Below are 20,947 nucleotides of genomic sequence, written 5' to 3'. Positions count from 1 at the left end.
CGCAATAGCAGTGTGGACGTAAGTGTCGTTTTTCCAGAAAAACTTTGCAGTGTAGACATATCTAGTGTCTTTTTATCATGCCTGTTGGCCAGATGGTTATTTCTGAAATATAATAATTATTACAGAAGCAGAAGTCCACCTCGGGCCTGCAAAGCTACGCAAACAAGTGAATTTATGGAAGGCCTTTTTTTTGCTCTACTGTAGCTTCTGATTTGTGTGTCTCAGAAAGACCGGCTATACCACAGCAAGCAAGCACGGGCTAGAAGATCAGTGCGAACATGGAATTCCTTTGGTGTTGGCTGTGGCAGTACAAATCAGGGCAGGAGTCTGCGTTAGATCAGGAAGGCCCTGGCAAAGCTACGGCAGTTAGATGGCCGTTCCTGTTCACTCGCAAGGCCCTGGTCCTCACAGTCTGGCCACAGCTGTGTTTCAGAACTTGGGAGATTAGTCGTAGTGGCCTGTGTCTGCAAGGCGCTGAGCGCCCTCCACTCCATGGATGCTGACGTGGGTTGAGGGCGCCCAGCACGGTGCAGGGTGAAATTCACCCCTGAGCAGAAGATGAGCAGAAGCCCATGTGCCATGTAAAGCCTCACAGGCGCACAGACTTTGTCCTGGTTTCTTGCCTCTAGCGACCCAAGGACAGGCTGGCTCTGGCATGAGCAGCTGAATGGCTCAGATGGATGGATTTGAAAAGGGGTGGTGGATGGCAGAGGAAAAGTGGCATTTGAAGACAGCAAATTCACCAAAGGCAGACCAACAGGCTATGGCTACATTCCCCGGTGCAGGGCTGTGGCACTACCTGCGTAACTCCCTGCCACAGTGAAAGGAGCAGACTGGGGGAAGGCAGGGGGGAACGCTCGGAGGGCACCCTGCTGCTGGAGGCTTTCCCGGCAGCAAGGGGAAGCTCCTGCAGGATGGAGGCAATAGGTCCCTCGCTTACTGAAAAGAGCAGCATGGACACAGGAGGGATTGCTTGTGAGAGCAGGGAGCCGTGTAGAGTCCACGCTCTGTGGGTTCAAGTGTGCAGGGCACACTGCTCTCCTCACCTTAGCTCTGCCCCACTGACTACATTGCTGTTTATACCTGTGCTGGCTGGGCGTGCGGCGTCTGTACCCTGCATGCCTCTGTAAGTGTAGACGCACCTTTAGAGTGTAAGCTCTGTGGGGCAGGGGCCTTGTCCACCCAATCTGCCAGGAGCCCAGCGCACGGTAGAAGTAATAAATCACATGGTACAATAATCTTTGCTGTTTGGAAACTGAAAAAATGGGGCCCAGTGTCTGGCTGGAGTAAATAGGTATAGTCCCACTGAAGTCAGAGGAGCTTGGTGATTTACACTGGCTCAGGATCTTGCCCGTTCCGTTTTGGGTAGTTTCTCGTTTTCACGCTATTTTCAAGCACACTAGCATGGCACATTTTCATCCTAGAACTGGCTTTTAAAAGCCCATTTCTGGAGGGGTGGAGTGGTTCAACAACAAAGCCATAGGCACAGGCCTCAGGAGAGCCAGGTTCTATTATTAGCTCTGCAACTGTCTTGCTTTGTGACCTTGGTCAAGAAACGTTACCTCTCTGTACCTATTTCCCTTCCCACAATGTATCTAGTTCAGTTCTTTGGGGCTGAAACTGTTTCTTATTGTCTGTATCATGGCTAGCACAATAAGTCCCCATTCTGTAACGGCACTGATAGCCACCAGTTACAACCTCTTGTTGCTCCTGCTATTTATTCCTTTTTTTTTTTTTTCTGTTTGTGACATCCAAACCAATTGCTCTAATAGCAGGTTGTATTACTGTGTCAACACCACAGGCACATCAACTCTTAAGAGGGATTGTTTTCCTGCAAATCTGCTTGGCTAGAGAGAAAACGGGAGGAGAAATGCAGAGCATGTGGGACCCTCAAGCAAAATCATTTCTAACTGTAATGTTTTTCATCAGGCACATCGGCTTTTAAACGTGTGATGCGTGATCGTCCAGCTCTCTTGAGACTTAATACAGAAAGGTGAGATGGGGGTGATTTTTCTAAGGCACATTGTATTGTCAAGAATGCTTGAGAATAAACTTCCCCATGTGGCCTCGGCGTGTTTTCAGCGGTGGGATGAACACTCTCCATCTCTCTGCAGCAGCATTAAGGAAATTAGTGACTCGAACTGAATTTTCCCTCCTTGCTTCTACAGCAAAAACATTCCAGCTCTAAATGGAATCCACCTTTAAACGTTTAAATTCTAGGAAGGGCTTTCTCCATTAGACATCTCTATATTTTCCTTTTCTCTTTTAGTCCTGTGGGGTTTGATCCTCCCCGTTGAGGAAGAAGGAGAGATTTTACATATTCCCCAACGTTAGCAAACTGGGGGTATGTCTACACTTCATTCCTCTCTCTTGAGAGGAATGTAGATACACACACCCAAAACTGCAAATGAAGCGGGGATTTAAATATCCCGTGCTTCATTTGCACAATCGCGTTATGGCGCTATTGCGAAATAGCGCTATTTCGAGAGAAAAAACGGGGTTATTTCAAGATAAAACCCTTCCCTTGAAATAACCTTTACTCCTCAAAAAATGAGGAATAAGGGTTATCAACATAACCCCGTTTTTTCTCTCTCGAAATAGCGCTATTTCGAAATAGCACCATAACACAATTATGCAAATGAAGCATGGGATATTGAAATCCCCGCTTCATTTGCAATTTCAGGTATCTGCATTTGCATTCCTCTCTCTCTCTCGAGAGGAATGAAGTATAGACATACCCTGGGTCTCAGCATGAATTGGACTGGCAAGCATTACACTGCATTTTCAGTAAAGTCGCTGCAATTTTCAGAAGGGCTCAGTGCCCAGTTAGGTTACAAAATAAGTGGCACAAAGAGAGATACAGCGTGGTTAGCACATTGGACATTTGGCTCTTTATTTAGCTAAATTTAAAATTTAGGGCAATTTAAAAAGCTGGCCCTGAATTCTTGGAAGTCAGGCCCTTGGAACCTAAGTGGAGCCTGCAAAATATGTTCCAGGACATATCTCACAATGTTATGCAAACACGTGCATATAAAAAACTGCCGCATAGCTACATCTGAATCACAACTTAATTGCTGCATAGCTACATAGAATCACAACTTAATTTACTCATCTATGCAAATGTAGGCGAAGTGCAGGCTATTTTTGTGGGCAAAATTTAGGTGCCTACATTTACCTTTTTGTCTCTAGTGGACGTTTTGCCTCCACAGTTTGTCTCTATACAGTACTTAAATGGTCTCTATTAAAATAGCTTTGGAACACCGTATGATTTTTTTTTAACCCAATGCATAGTGCAGAGATATTATCTTACATGTATGGATGGAATATGGAGCTTGGTCCTGCTGTGAAAGCAGGGGACTGGACTTGATGACCTCTCGAGGTCCCTTCCACTTCTAATAGTCTCTGATTCTATGACACTCAGGCTATGTCTACACTACAAGGTTTTTGCGGAAAAACCTGCAGAGCATCCACACTTCAAGTGCGTTTTTGCACAAGGAAATGTACAGTAAATCAAAAGAAGAGAGGGGTTTTTGCAGTGTAGGTATTCCTCTTTCTACGAGGAATTGCTCCTTTTTGAGCAAGAGTTCTTGTGCAAAACGGCGTGTGTGGACGGGCAACAGGGAATTTTTGCGCAAAAAGAGTCAATGGAAAAAAGCACAGGTGCTCTGGTGACTATTCTGTGAATAGCAATCAGAGCTTTCTTTGGAGAGACAGCCCATGCAGTCTGGATGCTCTCTTGCACAAGAAATTTTTGAGGAAGATCTCTTCCACAAAAAGTTTCTTCCACAAGAAGCCTGCAGTATAGACGTAGCCTCAGAGAAACTTGTGCCTGGCCACCCAGGGAGCCCATGATAGAGCGAGGAAATTAATCTAGGTCTCATACGTCCAACGTGATTGCCCCAACTATTAGAGCCATCCTTCCTCCAGGATTAGGGCTTGCTTAAGATTGCCTTTGAGCCAGGGGAAAGGCTGCAAGCGGTGAGCAAATGGAACGCTCCCTTCCTAAGGCCTTTGTCCATTTCAAGAATGAAGCCATGCCAACAGAGGTGCCCAGTAACACGATCCTTTTAGGTCAATAGGCCGATCCAACATCACCCCTCTTGCATGCTTCAGATGTAATCGCAATATCACTCCCCACTCTGGGCAGCTGGGTCTGGTAGCACGAAGTGGGAAAACCAAACGCCAGCCCTTCACACTCTGCCTTTCAGGGCAGATTTACAGAGCTCCCTCCGTGGTGGAATCCTACCGTTGTGCAATTCTAGACTATAATGATGTGTGTCCAAACTACTTAGGGACGACATGAGAAACTCCTGGGTAGCAGGCAGGCAAATCCCTTTTGCAGACGAGTGAACTGGGCCACTGAGAGGTCAAGGTGGAAATGTTCAGAAGTGGCTGGTAATTTTAAGCGCCTTATTTTTAGGCAGGCCTGCTGACAGGAGAGGGCAAAGGGGGAGTTGTCTTAGGGACCAGGGATTCAAAAGAGACCAGGAAACCCAGCTGCTAGAGCAGGAGCTGGAGCCTTTGGCCCTTTAAATCACCACTGGAACGACTCGCTGCATGTTCTGGGCGGCTCTCAGCACTGACTGAGTTTTAGCCGGGCGGTCATGCAGCAGTGAGGGCTGGCTGCCCCAGCCCCGCCCCTTCTGCCCAAGGCTCCGCCCATTCCAGGAGCACCGAGTCAGCCCCCTCCTGCCCCAGCTTGCCCAGGGGCTCAGCAAGTCTGTCAGCCCGTCTACTTTTTAGGTGCCTAACAAGAAACACTGAGGTCTCGGCAAAAGTAGTGAGAACTCCTGATCTTAGCTGGCCTCAGTGGAAAGTGACTTCTCTGCACCTTTAAAACATCAGGCCCCAAGTCGTTTGAGTTGGGAACCTAAAAACGGACGCACCCCAAATCAGGGGATGCTCCAAAAACTTCGAAGTGCCTTCCCCCAAAAGCATACACCACGTGGCAGAGCTAGGGAAGAGAAAGCCTGAGTCTTGGATAGCAGCCCCCGGGTCTAGCTACGAAGCCAGACGAACTGGGGTTTGTGCGTAAGCTCCTTTAATGCCTAACTCTGTCAGCCGGGATACTTACTGCACAGCCGTCTAGGACAGCCCTTATGTAGGGGTTGTTGTCGTACGACATCTCCTCGTCGTTGGATCCCAGGAAGCGGATGGCTTTATCGTAGCTGCCTGTGGTGGCATCATGCCATGCTACAGACTGGTAGCAATTGTAGGTGATGTTCTGGTTGGCGGAGGCACTCAGGAGCCTCAGGAACGTCATCTGCACCACTCCGATGGGATTGCCGTCCGAATCCACGTAGGAGAGCTGAGAGGAATGGAAAACAAAAGGAGGGGAAATACTAGGCAGTGATGGGAACCAGGTCTCCGGGCAACTCAGCCGACGCAGAATGACAGGCTCCATGGGAGAGTGAATCCCTTAATGGAAAAGACACCTACAGTTAGCCTGCCACCCTCCGCGCCATCTTTACCCACTCTCATCATTGTCCTGTCCACGGACATTGGCATTCCTGTATGTCACCCATCACAGGCCTACATGTGACAGCCAGGACAGTCTCCTGGCCACGGTACGGGGGTTAAGACTTCATCTTATGCACACACCAAGCTATCTGCACGAGACCTTGCCTGACCAATGAAAAGGTCCAATTATAGTCTCCTGCTATGTTCTGACTTTCTATTAAGGACCATCTCCGTGGTTTTGTTGCCACTGCTTGGATACTAGCAATCCCTGGTGCTCTGAAGGGAATTTTCTTCCTCCCGCTGATTTTGGGCCGTCTGTGAATAATAATAAATAATAATAATAATAAACTAAGGCAAAGATAGGGCCTATGGCGAAGGGACAATAAGTCTCAAGGACTTCTGTCCTGTTGGAAAAATACAGTGACAATGGGCGGGGCCCAGTGCTAAGCAAACTGGTCCCACAGAAGTCACAGGGAAAGCTATTTTTGACGTCTTTGAGAGCAGAGGTAGGCCAACAAGAAGGCTCCCATCTTCTAAAGGAGTTTGCTAAAGGTGACACTGTAAACATGAATGGAGCATCTTTAGTTTTGCGTGTCATATGTCTCGGATTGTCGAGACATCTTTCCACGTACTGGAGTATTTTGCCATTCATTTCCACCAGGAGCTGGTGTTTCCCCCATCCAGTACCTTTGACACCTGTCTCAAAAGGAGCCACACGTAGCTAGGAATGCATTCTCTTCCTCTCTATGCACGGGTTTATGGTATGTTTGCAGAGGTTGTGTGGGGGGATCTTTCTAAAGCAATGGTTCTCAAACTTTTTGGCCCACGGACCACCTTCCGCACTTTTACATGACTCACAGGGGATGGGACCACCTGGATCAATGCCACGGACCACCAGTTGTATAATGGAAATGTACAGGGCTTGACAAACAATGAAATGTACTCGTAGATTACACCCCTGAAGAGCCAGCGCAGAGCGCAGAACCGCATGGCTGGCGAGCGAGGCTCGCTGCCACTCAGCGAGCCCTGGAAATATACCATTCATTACATAATTACACCCGAACCGTTTTGGTAGTGCTGCAGCTAGGGAAATGGGTTTAATTTAAATAATTAAACTGATTACGAGCTTTAACTTTCTCATGTTAGTTTATCAAACTTCATTTTAAATAAAATAAAATAAAATATTTCAATGTTTTCTTTATTTATGGCAGGGGTGGGGAACTTTTTTTGTGTCAGGGGCCACTGAGCTACAGAAAAATCAGCTGGGGACCTCACAAGTGAGAAGGAAAAAAACTCCTCCAAAAAACCCCAACCCTCACTGATGTGGCCCCCCAACTGAGACACCTCATTTCACTGGCATTCCAGCCCCACGGGGATAGGGAAAAGGACAGAGAGAGCTGAGGTTCAGGGCTTCCTGTAGGCCAGCTTTACTTTTCTGGGTTTCCAGAGTTGGTGGATTTTATGGACCCCCCTTAGCCTCTGGGGTGAGGACAAAAATGAGGGGTTCAGTGTGCGAGGCAGGGCTGCCAGTGAGTGGGATAAGGATGGGGTACGGGACCTGGGAGGGAGGTGGGGTGCAGAAAAGGGGTGAGGGTGCAAGGTTTGGGTGGGAGGTAGGGTGCAGAAGCAGGCTGGGAGTAGGGTGTCTGGCCAGAAGAGAGGATGTCTGGCCAGGAGAGAGGGTACAGAAGCAGACTGGGGCAGGGAGTCTGGCCAGAAGGGAGGGTACAGGAGCAGACTGGGGGTAGGGGGTCTGGTCAGGAGGGAGGGTACAGGAGCAGACTGGGGCAGGGAGTCTGGCCAGGAGGGAGGGTGCAGGAGCAGACTGGGGGTAGGGGGTCTGGCCAGGAGGGAGGGTACAGGAGCAGACTGGGGCAGGGAGTCTGGCCAGGAGGGAGGGTGCAGGAGCAGACTGGGGGTAGGGGGTCTGGTCAGGAGGGAGGGTACAGGAGCAGACTGGGGCAGGGAGTCTGGCCAGGAGGGAGGGTGCAGGAGCAGACTGGGGGTAGGGGGTCTGGCCAGGAGGGAGGGTGCAGGAGCAGACTGGGGGTAGGGGGTCTGGTCAGGAGGGAGGGTGCAGGAGCAGACTGGGGGTAGGGGGTCTGGCCAGGAGGGAGGGTGCAGGAGCAGACTGGGGGTAGAGGGTCTGGCCAGGAGGGAGGGTGCAGGAGAAGACTGGGGGTAGAGGGTCTGGTCAGGGGCAGGGAGCGCCTGGGGCTAAAGCTGGGGGACAGAGTGGCTGAGGGAGTTCAGGGAGATGGGGGGCAGGGTGCCCCTGGGAAAAGGGCTGGAGTCCAAGAGGCAGGGGGGAGGGCTAGGAAAGCTGGGTGCAACACAGCAAAGCAGGGGTGGGCAGGCAGGTGACCCCAAGGTGTCCAGCCCTGCAGTGGATGGGGTCCCACAGGGGTCTAGTACATGAGGCTCTCGCCCCCTCTCCCCGGACTGAGTCCCCCCGGGTGCAAAGCCCTGAAGGGCCCCAAGCCCCCCCCCCCCCCCGCCTGCCCTGCGTGTGCGTGTGCAGGGTCCTCAGCCCCAATGTCGCCTCCTCTCACTGCTGCTGAGCACGGTGCAGCCCAACCTGCTGCCAGGGAAGGGGGAGGGCACCATGAGAGCTCGCTCCGCCCCTCCAAGCCCCGCGCAGCCCTACCTGTTGCCTGCCCCGTGGGACCAGCCGAGGGAGGCGCTGTTCTTACCGTGGCACCAGCGCTCTTCCACGTGGCTCGTGTGGGGAGGGGAGGGATGAGTTTGCTTTCTTCACCTCCCCACCTGCTGGCCGGGGCTGGTGCTGCAGCCTCGTGGCTTCACGCCAACCGTGAGGCTGCAGTGGCAGCACGGGCTGTCCACGTGCATGGAGGAGAAGCGGGGGTGAGCTCCCATTGCGTACCATCTGGGAGGCAGCCGTGGACCACTAGTGGTTCGTGGACCGCACTTTGAGGACCACTGTTCTAAAAGGCCTCTCACGACACAGGGTGCTCAGGGCCCTGCCATCTGCTACTTTTAAGGGTGGGAGGATTTCAAAAATATTCAGCTTTCAGCTCTCATTTGCCCTGATGTTGAAAATCTAGGGAGGGCAGCTTAGCCTTTGAGGAAATGATGAACCCACTATGCATTTCAGCAGGGGCTCGTGGGACTGAACCTTTCCAGGGGCTCTTTTTCATGCTTGTGGCACTTTTACATGTCTCACAGGGGATGGGACTGAAACACCAGCAGCTGCCACATTGAAACCCGGTGAATTATTTGCTATTCGTGACAGCAGCATTTGTGCAGGAAAAGATCCGCAGCGGAAAGAAGCACAATGGGTAGCGCTGGTGAGGAACAGTGAGCAATAGGCAGAAAGATGGGTGTATGGGCGGAGGACAGCAGATGGAGGATCTCAGAAGGTGACAAGATTGGACAAGATGAGTGGGCAGGAGAGGGGGACGCGAGGAATGGAATTTATTTGGGGAGGAAGCAGAGACGGAGGGAGCAGAAAAGGCACGGAAGGAGATACAGAACAACACTAGCAAGATACAGCAGGCCTAGAGAAGAGACCAGCAAAGCCACTGAACTCTGGTGGGGAATCACACCCAGTCCAGGATCCTCTGGGTTTGCAGTTTTTAAAACCTTTTACTGCAAGGGAGGAAATATACGACAATGCATTTACTTTTCCCCTTTGCAGCCTAATCCCCATCGAGGTATGAAAATCACCTCTGCAACCCTTGTAGGGTATGATATATACTTTTCCATAGACAGCTATGTGAAATCCTCTACCGCACTTTACAACTCAGATGCTTTGATGGCTCTGAAAGCAATACTGCCCTGGAAGGCTTTTCATCAGCAGCTGGGACCTCATTCTGTAGCTATCAAAGGCCAGGTGACTGAGTAAATGCATAATATACACAGTTTCAATGTGTTTTTCAACTAATTATCCAGAGGCAGCATCTGCTGTCATGGCCAAGCCAAGAGAGCGGAGATTTACAAATGGGATCTACAGACAGTCGCTTCCTTTTGAAATAATCGGGAAAAAATCCAGACACGCAAACGGCGGTGTTCCTGGTGGTCTCGTCCAACTTCAAGGTACGGCGCATGCTGTAAACAGCGGGAGAGATTCACAGCCGGACAACAAAATCAGCAGTAGCGGGTAATAATAATAAACAACAGGAATAATAATATAAACACGCATATATACCAACCGGTTCTCACGTCAGGAGTCCACTGCGCATCTCCTCCTGAGAGTTAAACATGACTGAACAGGAGAAAGCCATGCATGCCAGAGGAGAAAACATGAGTGAGCCGCCAGGATATAGAAGGAGCTGAACGCAAGTGCTAACTACCCAGCATTGTCCAGAGGGCCACAAAGAGCTAGAGAGGCATCGCCCAATTGGCTGTGTTTGACCTTGCCTGCCGATATCCCTTGGAAGTAGGCAGAGATGCGTTTCTTTAGATGCTCCAGTCGGTCCAATCCCAAAGGCTTTCAACTGGAGCCAATGGGGCAAGTTATTTGAAAACAATTGTTCATGGCTTTGCACAGTCAGTCCCTCCTTTATATATTCATGTCAAGAACAGCTCAGGATGGTAACATACGACGACAGGCTTGGATAGGTATAAAGCATAGTTAGGTCTAATGGGAGTGCACACCCCGGAAGAAAAGATTTGTGATCCTTTTCCTAACTATATCCATCCCTGAGAAGTGATAGGAATTAATTTTGGGCTTGTCTGTATTTCACGGATATTCACCAGTGGACACGAGAGAATGGGAAGGAAACATCACACCAGATGACTTCTCTGTTTATGTCCTTTTTAATTGGTGGGGATCTAGACAGTGTCCCAAAAGAAAAGCCAGCCTTTTAAAAACTCCCGTTCAGCTGCTTATGTATGTGGCCTGAGATTTCAGTGGCAATGAACACCAGCAGCTCCCATTCATAACCAAGGGGAAGCCTTTCCCTTTCTTTCAACAGACGTTTGCTGAAGCCCCCGGTGTGTCCAGGATGTGCATCAAGGAACTTGATCTATGGCAATCTAGCTATGGACGGTAACAAAAGCAGAACCGGATCCTTATAAGAGCCAACAAACGTATCTACATTTCAACCAATTTCCAAAGAGCACTCATCCCATCCTCCCGCACATGGCAGGATTCTGGGCCATCTGTTTGACTGAAACTGGCTGTGTTCTTAAAGCCTTGTTTTTATGGGTCGCATGTTTAGTGCTGGAGTATTCCACTGACAAATATCTTCTAGGTGCTGGGGGCTCGTTTCAAAAGAAAACGTAGCAGAGAGACAGAGCAAGAAAACAGCAAAAGAGAAAGGGCTCCAAATAGCTTTGAAGTTCCTGGCACAAAATACAAACCCCAAATCCAAAATTTTAGACTGGTTATACATCCCTTCAAGCAGCGACGGGCAACCTAGGCTAGTGAGTGGGCCGCAGGAGTGACCCTCCTTCATCCCAGTGGGCTGCAAGGTTGTTGTAACCAAGATGGTCTCCCGGGATAGGGCAGTTTTGCTACCTGCGCTTGCGTCCCTAGAATTTGCGGCAGGTGTTGCCTGAACCGTAGCAGCGCTTTGATTGGATGCAGAAGGAGCGCCCGGGTCTTGGACACTGTTGTGTGCCATCAGCCCGCACCTCGCTGCACGGGCCCTGGCTTTAGGGAAGTGTCACTTTGGTGATACGGGTTGGAAAAAATCGACGTGGATGGAAACCAGCAGAATCTGCCTAGGCAACAGGGAACAAAGGCTCATGGGCCACGCATCAAGTCCCGATGGGCCACATGTGGCCCACGAGCCAAAGGTTGCCCACCACTGTCTTAAAGTGAGCGGCTAACACTCAACAGACTGAAAAAGGAACCAGTAGATCAGCTACCAATGTTAATTAGGGACGTATTTTTGAGGTAAAATCATGAGAAATTGCCCCCCTCCTCCACCTGAGCTGCTAAGAGGCTGACAGGCCGGCCTACTCTGACACATTCAGACTACACCCGGCTGCTCTGCAGGAACAGCTATGGAGCCATTGCTCTCTCGTGGACAGACTCAGCGTGTTCGTGGCAAGGAACGTGGCTTGGGAAAATAAGCGAGTGTCTTGGTTTACTGGTGGGGGGTTAAGGTGGAAGTTTGATGTTCCCTGCAGCAAAACTCGGCAGAGGAAGTTCCATGAGGCACACCCAGTCCGAGCAGGCAGGCTCTGGGTGGAGGAAGGAAGGAGGTGCTGAATATGCACAGTAGGTCAGCTCACCTCAGCAAGCGCCACTCAGTGTCGCTCTAACAAGGATATTAGTGGAGCTGGGCATGGATTTTTTTTCTTCCCCGGTTCCATTGATTTTGACCGTGCTCGAGACCTGCTTATTCACAAGCCCACGCAGGCCTGAGATTTGTTCTGGAGCGCTCTGTTGTTTGGAGGGCCCTGTTCATGCTTACCACTCCACAAGGAGACCTACATAGTGTGGGAGCCCTTGGATACTCTTCTGTGTTTCCCTAAAAGGGGGCGGTTTCCTCTTTCCAAGAGGTGCAGCTATGGAACCGTCCTCAATGCTCCTGGGGCCCGTATTGTAGAGCAGAGGTTCTCAAGCTTGGGCCAGGTGTTTCAGGTGGTCCACCAAAATAAACCAGAGAATAGGGCCAGCGCTGGACTTGCTGCTGTGGCCCGGTGCAGAAACCCAAATCCGGCTATACAGGGCTGAAGCATCTAAGCTCAGGGGAGCAGCCTGTGGCATGAGGCCATGGGCAGCTGTCCTGCTTGCTACCCCGCTAAAGCCAACCCTGGCTTTTAAGCCCCTGGTTATGCAGAAAAACAGCTGTGGCACTGGCAGGCCGAGCAATTTTTTTAGCATTTTGGGGGCCTAGGGAAGAAAACGGTCGAGACCCCCCGACTGTCCATGTTTGTTCATCAAATATCCGGGCTTTCCTCAATTCCCCATGGCCTTGGTTTCTCTGTTGGCATCATGCATTGCTTAACCGGCTGAGACGCTTCTTCCCTTTAAAGCGTTAACAGTGCTTAGGCCAAGTTCTAATTCCCACAGGCTTAGAGACCACACGCATGGTTTCAAAACCTTCTTCTGCGGTGGTTTTGCTCCTTTTCTCCCAGGGGAAATGGGACCCGGCTGCTAGGAGAGTGTTCTGAAGACAGATTCATGATGCCTTTGACTGATGGACCTGACTCCTGTGGGCTGAGGAACCCTACTACTCTATTAGGGTATGTCTAGACTAGCACCCTAGTTCGCACTAGGGTGGTTAATGTAGTCATACGGACTTGCAAATGAAGCCCGGGATTTGAATTTCCCGGGCTTCATTAGCATATTGCCGGGCACCGCCATTTTTAAATGTCCGCTAGTGCGGACTCCGTGCCGTGCGGCTACACATGGCACGGACTAGATAGTTCGGACTAGGAGTCTTTTTCCACGAGATGTAATGATAGTTCGGAAAAAGACTCCTAGTCCGAACTATCTAGTCCATTCTGCGTGTAGCCGCGCGGCACGGAGTCCACACTAGCAGACATTTAAAAATGGCGGCGCACAGCAGTATGCTAATGAAGCCCGGGAAATTCAAATCCCAGGCTTCATTTGCAAGTCCGTATGACTACATGAACCACCCTAGTGCGAACTAGGGTGCTAGTGTAGACATACCCTTATATACCTTAGGTGCCCCATTTCATAGAGTTGGGTTGAAACACTGAAAATAATTCACACTGGGAAACTGGAGAACACTGGAAAATTTCCTTGTATAAAACATTTCTGGCCAAGTCTCGTATTCTTGTAGCCCTTGATCACTGCAGTATGGAAGTGTTGATCTAGCTAGTAGGATCTGGTAGAACAGTGAAGACTGGTTCTGATTCAGAACAGTGGCCAATTCCAGGTGCTAGATTCGACGACCACACAAAAGTCGCTGCCCGCTCCTCTCAGAGGCTCTGATCCAGCAAAGTGCTTAAGCAAATGCCTAGTGTTAAGCACATGAGTTCACATACTCGGCACGTGCTTCCGGCCTTGCTGAATTGGGGCCTGCCCCCCGTTGCCTTCCCCGAAGGGGGTGATAGAAATGTGCCTCCAGTCTATTTTAGTCAGCGTTCCACCTTAATTTTGTTTTAAAGCGTGTCCTAGGATGGTTATTAGTCCAACATGCAGAGTGCAAACAGTTTGGCCATAACCAAAGCGGACGTGGCTGCTGTGCTCGGAGTCAGAGCGTAGGGCTGAGGTTAGCCACTTACCAAGGAACCCCGCTTGTACTGACTATACCATGTGGAAGGCTGTTCTTTGGGCCAACGGGCCAGTTTGCTCTGTAAAATACGAGACGGGTTAAAGACAAACGGAAAACGGTGGAGGGCCTCTTACCAGTTTACCGCGCTTGAATTCACTGAACCAGGAGCCTGGAGTTTCCTTGGGCCAGGAAGTAATTCTAGCCTAAATTGTGGACGGAAAAGTGGGAGAGAGAAAGAGAGAAACAAACAAAGAAAGAAAAAGTTACATTCAATTTGCACATTCTGGGTCTGTCGGTGTCTCACTGAAATGGTCCAACTTTTTTTAAACACAGACAGTTTCTAAAATTTTACACACTGGTAATAAAAACAGTCTGCTGCACCTTAGGGTCCCGACAGCTTCTAAATTACAATGTTCACGGCTTGACATTGGGGTGAGGACATACTACCATCGCCCACAGGTATAAACTGCCTTGAGAGCACCTTTCATTATGAAGAGGTCAATGAGCTGTAATTTCTAGATGTTGGCTGATGGAAAATTAGCAGCACATTTTGGAGGTGGATGGCAAAAGAGAGAGAAAGAAAGAAAGAAAAGTATTAGTGGTAAGTGATCCATTTATCTACATGGGGACTGTGGGGGGACCAGCACTGAGAACAGAGAAGGCTGATGTCAGTCCAATGTCAAATCCAGATGTGCTGGGGCCAGAAGAGACTAGACTAGGAGAATTAATAAAACACCAACATCTGTTTCTTGTGTTTGAGCACCCATAACATACTGTACACGGAATATGTAGTCCTTGGCAGGTAATGAACCATAATACGTGAGCTGTCTATAATGATCCAGATTATGACCTTGAGAAGGAGAGGAGTTGCCAGACTATCCTTCCCGGAGGACTGTTTACAGCTGTGAATGTGAATATTCTCTCTTTCCTGTCAGAACAAGGGATGTGTTTAATGGGGGAGGAGGGAGGGATAGCATCTCGTTTATATTCCCTCATTATTCCACAAGTTTCCTCACTATTGCTTTCACTCTCTCCAAGAGCAATGACTGAATGAGATGTAGGTGCTTTGGGATTATTCTTTCCTTCACAGGATGAAAACCATTAGCTGAAATGGTGTATTTTTGCCATGCTGCGGATGTACCAAGGAGTGACACATTTTAAAGGCTATGTAGCGGCCCATAACAAAATAACCACAAACACCTATGCAAGCAATAAATGTTAATGAGGTAGATCATCTCATTATTGCACATGGAAAATAATTGGCTGCACTCTCTTCTCATTTTTGCCAGCGTATGTGATGGAAGAATCAGTCCCACTGGGCGTACCGCAATAACATTATCTACTTGCAAAGGCAACATTGAAAGGATTTTAAAAACTACAAACACCACACTCAGATGTTTATCGTTTAATAATCTATGAGTGGAGGAGAACAGCGATGACAACAAAGAACCTATGTGAAATTCTGCACTGCACCTCGCTTGTTCCAGGCTGATGTTTATTTCTAGGGTTGAAATGATCTCAGCATGTTAATGGCTTGTATCAGGCTGCACCAGGAGTGATGAAACTTCCTTGCCTACACCCTAACCCAGCTGCAGCATGTGAAGACCTTCTTGGTGATACTGACAGGATCATTGAGAGCCACCTTGGAAGAGAGCCCATTCACTTAGCAGAGAAACTAAATTCAAAAGTAGGTCTTTACACCTGATGATCAGCTCCATAAAAAAAAGCGGATGAAGAAGGGGAAAAGAGGAGGACCTTACTGTAACTGAGACACACTTAGGGCATGTCTACACTACACAAAAGATTGATGCTCCTGCAGTCGATCTTCTGGGGTTCGATGTAGAGGTTGTAGGATAGACCCACTAGATTGAACTCAAAGGGCGCCCCCATTGGCGCGGTACTCCTGCTCCTCACGAGGAACAAGGGAAGCCGATGGGAGTGTTTGCTTCCGTCAACCTCCTGCTGTGTGGACGGGGATGTAAGACACGTTGACTCCTGCTACATCATTTATGTAGCAGGAGTTGTGGCTCTTACTTCAACCATCGCATGTAGCATAGACCAGGCCTTAGAAAACTTGTTATGGTCAACTGGATGTTACCGGTGTTAGTCCTGTTTGAGTTACTACTGGGGGAACTGCGAGGACGTGAGACCATCACTGTACATTAACTAAACTGATTCAAACCCAGCCTGAATACTAACTGAATGTCATGAACTCTCCTGATCCTAGGTGGGGTAGTTGGGAATACCCAAACACCCCACATTAATAACAGGAGAAATGACAGCGGATCATCATTTCTCCCGCTGTGTCAGAAGACTTGGTCAAGGTAGTAGAGGAACCAGCAGTGCTGAGGGACAAAACCATCAAAGTAGCAGCCACTACTGCATTGGGGATAAAAAGAGTAGATTAAATAAACTTCATGGAGAACTACAGTAGAGACAGTGATGGAGAAGTTTGCCTTTGTAAAGCAATGCCAAAAAAAAAAAAAGTATCAGCATTCATCATGCTTGAGAGATCATCAAAACCATGCCCTAAAACACACTGTAAAACCTGTGTACGCATTCAATGAAATGCTCTCACTAAACACATTCCAAAACCAGTCCTGAATCTGAGCTTACCCAAACGCATTGGATCTTTTTGACTTTCCATTGTTCAGTTCACCTAATCACAGTGATGGATCGTGAATATGCACAATAGCAAACACTCCATTATCATCCTCAGAGGAAAAAAATATACAGTTTCTGGGAACTTACTCCTTCCGATTTCTTATCAGGGAAGATACAAGTCTCTCCACCAGCTGTGAAGTTACAGTAAACTTTGAAGGAGTCCCTCGAACAGCCTTGGTTAGGATCAACCCAGTATTCACCTGGACGTTGGAGGAAAGGGGAGTAAGTAAGAATGCATCAGAACCTCCACGACTTCCTCCACGCCAAACCCACCCATTTCCATCCCAGGGATAAGATTGTATTATATGCATAAGCGACGAGGAGTCCTGTGGCACCTTATAGACTAACTGAAGTGTAGGAGCATAAGCTTTCGTGGGCAAAGACCCACTTCGTCAGATGCATGTGGGTCTTTGCCCACGAAAGCTTATGCTCCTACACTTCAGTTAGTCTATAAGGTGCCACAGGACTCCTCGTCGCTTTTGCAGATTCAGACTAACACGGCGACCCCTCTGATATTATATGCATGTGGACATCCTAAGCATGTTTCTTTCTGTATATTAATGAATATAACAAAGCTTCATTGTCAACACACAAAGTGCAGTATGTGGAACGGTGCATACATTGATACAAATTCAGAACCGGAACACTGCTGTGGTGATCCTGCTGCAGCCTTGTATACACTGGGGCAATTTCCAAATAAACGTTTTATTAATTCCAACCCCTGTTAGGGGCTGTTGGAGTGAGTGGCAGCCACAGCGTAGACAAGGTTAGAGGGACCACACGCAGCATCATTCAGTGTGGCGCCAAACTATCTTTACTATAAATCCAAACTGTAACTTCATCCTTGACAGGTTGGATTTATAGTAGAGATGGTTTGATATTTTCCATCAAAGTGGTTTTTCACTGGAAAAATTGGGGTCATTTCACAAAAAGGATATCTACTTCCTGTGGAAAATGTCAATGCTTTATTGAAAAATGGAATGCCTGAAATCCCCCAGCCCAATTTTTGGCTCCAAACTGAATGGTGCTGCAATGCCTCATAGGAGTTGCAGTTTGAGTACTTTCTGCTCCGATTCTCTTCTACAGGCTAGACTCCCTGGCTTAACTACACCTTCCAGGGTGCAACAGGATGAGGGACTCTTGAGATGAGCGCCTACCCCTCATGTTTGCAGGAAAATTCAAATCTCGTTTTCCTTCCAGCCATAAGCTGTATTGACAGGCTGGTGTGGGTTTAAGAATTCTGCAGCTGGGCTCTCTCTCTGCATTGCCTTAGTTCTCCTCCCTCTCCCCACCACATCACCGCCCCGAGACCCTACCATCTGGGAAGTCAGGGTGGCACAGCTGCAAGTCCTTGCAGGTACGTGCTGGGTTATGCTGAGTGCCCAGTGGGTGCTTCATTTGCTCGATTTCCAGTTTCAAAGAGTTTAAGGAGCCGAAGATCTCCTCCATGCCGTCCGCGTAATCCATGTAGTTGTCGGTGTTCCCCTCATCAACCAGTTGGCTCGCATCAATGTTCCGCCTGGTCCTCTTCGAGGACTGCATAGGTAGGGGCTGGATGACTTCCCCAGGAGGACCCTTGGCAGGAGGAAAGAACTCGCCATGTTAGCATCACAGGGAAAATGTGACAGAAGCGGAAGAGAAAGCCATAGGAATGATCATGCTGCTCTTGCGACAGGAAGCTTCACCAGCATAGGACAGACACACGGAAGGTCTCAAAGATCCAATGTGAACGTAAGAACGGCCACACTGGGTCAGACCAAAGGCCCATCTAGCCCAGTGTCCTGTCTTCCAATAGTGGCCAATGCCAAGTGCCCCAGAGGGAATCCAACAGAACAGGGAATCCTCAAGTGTTCCATGCCCTGTCACCCATTCCTAGCTTCTGACAAACAGAGACAAACCCTCTCTGCCCATCCTGGCTAATATTTATTGATGGACCTAACCTCCATGAATGTATCTAGCTCTTTTTTGAACCCTGTTATAATCTTGGACTTCATAACCTCCTCTGGCAAGGAGTTCCACAGATTCTAATGAAAGTTCTCAGTCGCCATACATGGCTCAGGCATTCAACCTGTGAGGTAGTAGAGAGTCTGGGCAAGGAGTGCAGACTGCTGGGAAAGTCTTTTGCTGGTAACGATATCCACCCTGGTTGCAAAGTCTTCCAAGGAAGTTGCTCCACCTTTAGGCTTTGGGTTGAACCAAAGCCTCTCTCCTGTTTTCATTCAACCTTCTTTCCTCAGCTCCCCCATCTAGTATTGCCAAGGCACCCATCTCCTTGGCATGGACCCACTGGACGCTGCATCTTTAGCAAAAGCTCTAGGGGTTCTCAGAGGTATGTCACCCACTAATTCTAGCTCTCATTTGACACTACACTTCACCACAATGGGTTATACTTACAGGAGGTCCTGGTGGGCCTGGATGACCAGTTTCCCCTTTTGGACCTGTTGGACCCTGAGTGCAAGAACCAGAAAGAAGTTTGAGTGTCTCACTCAATAAAGACCAGCCACCATACATTTCCCATGCAAATCCCCTTCTGTTAAAGGAGCTCTCCGCCAACCTCCTGCTCCACCAAGCACACCTGGTTCTCACTAGGGCTTGTGAAAATATTTTTGGGTGAAAACCAGATTCTTAACCTTTTGCAGAACCTTTTTCATTTGGGCAGAATTATCAGATATTTTGCCTACAAAACTCCAGAAGCTGTTTCGGTGCAAGTTTTTGGCAAAATGTTCATATTTTAGTTAGGATTTCTGAGCAAATTTTGTTTTGTTGTTTGATTTCAAAATATGAACATTTTAAACCAAAAGAGTTTTCAGAATTGGAAACAGAAATGTTTGGTGTTTATTTGCATAGTGAAAGACTGAGTTTTGTGTATAAAAACATACTGGTAAACATGTGGGTTTTTTTTTAAGTAACGACATTGACAGTTCCAACTTCACGAAGGAAGAAACAATGACATTAAACTAGTTTAACTGCATCTTTTCCACCCATTTCTTCATTCTGTGTTACAATCTGAAATCTACTACTTTTCTATTTTTCTGTCCCTTTCTACCAGTCCTTTAAGGTCTCCATCGCTACAGCAGTAGTTTTTCTTCTGTCTTTTCCCCACTGTTTTGATATTTCTGATCTTCTCAACCATGTGACAGAAAGTACAATGGGCTTAAAAGAAACATTTTCACTTATCGTTGTTTTCATTTACAGCATGAAAGGACCGAGTTTGCTAAAGTAATCCTTAGCTAATTGCCTTGAGATGATCTATAATGGTGAAAGTATATTATGCACCTAATAAAAGTTCCTCAGCATCTTAGTTTTGTATTGTCTATACTTACTGATGATCCTTTAGCACCTTTTGGACCAGGGGGACCCTGAACAGAGGAAAGGGAAAATATATCATTAGCACTGTGTTTGTGGGGGGGAAGTGAAATCATTTAATAGTCATTTGGTTTTCTCAATGAATTCCCTTCAGCCCCATTTGTGTCCCTGCTTTCATTTTCTGCTGACATTTGAACAGTTAGAATTTACCAAAAAAACATTCCCTGAAGAAATGCTTGCACCATCGCTCCCAGAAATGTGATTTTTTTAGGTGGCACACCCAAGAGTTTGTGTCGGCCATGCCTATGCAACCCACTCGCATGCTCATCCAATCAAGGGACAGAAACCCACCCTATGATATATTAAAGCCATTATATCTGAACATCCCATACTGAAACTTTAAATAAACAATGCTGATCAGCATAGAGTGTACAAACTTCAAAAATATATTCACCAAGTTAAGGGAAATACATAATACAACGATGGCTTGTGGATACTCCACAGGCAGAAAAAGGAGTGAATTGATTATTTACCATGAGGGGTTTGGATCATACCATTCATTTATTTCTTTTTTATGCCATCAAACCTCTATGCCAGGGATGGGGAATCTAAGTCCTGGGGGCCGGATAAGGCCCTGGCTTCCCTGGATCCGGACTCCAAGGCTCAGGACTCCCCCCAGAATTGGGGGCCCATGCTGGTGCTCCAGGATGCCCTCTTATCCCCCCACCATGGGGTCAGAGCATGCAAATTCTACTAGATGGGGCCTGCTTGGCTCTGGTATGGTATGTGAGGGGAATGAGGGGAGTGTCTTTCTCCTCAGTCGGGGGTCATGTCAGTGAGGGTTTGTTTGGGTTTTTTTTCGTTGTCACTTGTGTGCCCCCCCGACTGATTTTTCTGTGGGTCAGCGGCCCCCAACCCAAAAAAAGGTCCCCCACTCCTGCTCTACACTCAACCCTCAGTCAGAACATTCATTGTGCTCAGTGACTCTCATCTCTTTCCTTCCCCCGCTGCTTGTTTCCTTAGCCTCTTAATTTGAACGTTCTTCATGGGCTAGTCCGGATAATCCTAATTTCTGTTGGTGAGTATTTACATCTAAGGGCAATGCCACTGCAATCAATAGGCCCACTCAGAGAGAATCCTCTGAACTGTCATTCATGCTTAAATTTGACACTTTACACCTGAGTTTGAATAAAGACTCTAATTATCTTACCCATTACAAAGATAGCTTCCCCAATTATCACCTCTAATATCATTAACTCACAGACATTTACCTCCCCCCATCCCCTTCTGTTCTGAAATTTGATTTGTCCTTTTCATATGTGTTCATTTTTTTTTAATTGTATCCTTTGGTATATATG

The 20,947-nt window shown here is 48.1% G+C and overlaps 1 protein-coding gene across 2 annotated transcripts in view; it reads right to left on the bottom strand.

Moving 5' to 3' along the window:
- COL5A1 (collagen type V alpha 1 chain) overlaps positions 1 to 20,947 on the bottom strand; it is a 317,689-nt gene that overhangs the window by 5,619 nt on the left and 291,123 nt on the right. The window contains exons 60-65 of one of the 2 annotated variants that reach the window (XM_075905279.2): positions 19,607 to 19,642; positions 18,678 to 18,731; positions 17,600 to 17,858; positions 16,371 to 16,483; positions 13,630 to 13,698; positions 5,075 to 5,308 (exon numbers count right to left, since the gene is read on the bottom strand). In XM_075905279.2, the coding sequence (XP_075761394.1) occupies positions 5,075 to 5,308; positions 13,630 to 13,698; positions 16,371 to 16,483; positions 17,600 to 17,858; positions 18,678 to 18,731; positions 19,607 to 19,642 (765 nt within the window). Of the gene's footprint in view, positions 1 to 5,074; positions 5,309 to 13,629; positions 13,699 to 13,753; positions 13,823 to 16,370; positions 16,484 to 17,599; positions 17,859 to 18,677; positions 18,732 to 19,606; positions 19,643 to 20,947 lie in introns of both variants that reach the window. The other variant, XM_075905278.2, reaches the window with a different exon arrangement.

Source organism: Pelodiscus sinensis, chromosome 23, assembly GCF_052426305.1.
Source record: "Pelodiscus sinensis isolate ZL-2025 chromosome 23, ASM5242630v1, whole genome shotgun sequence".
Classification (NCBI taxonomy): domain Eukaryota; kingdom Metazoa; phylum Chordata; order Testudines; family Trionychidae; genus Pelodiscus; species Pelodiscus sinensis.
Note: the sequence above shows the minus strand (reverse complement) of the source record. Positions and strands in the feature narration are given on the sequence as shown.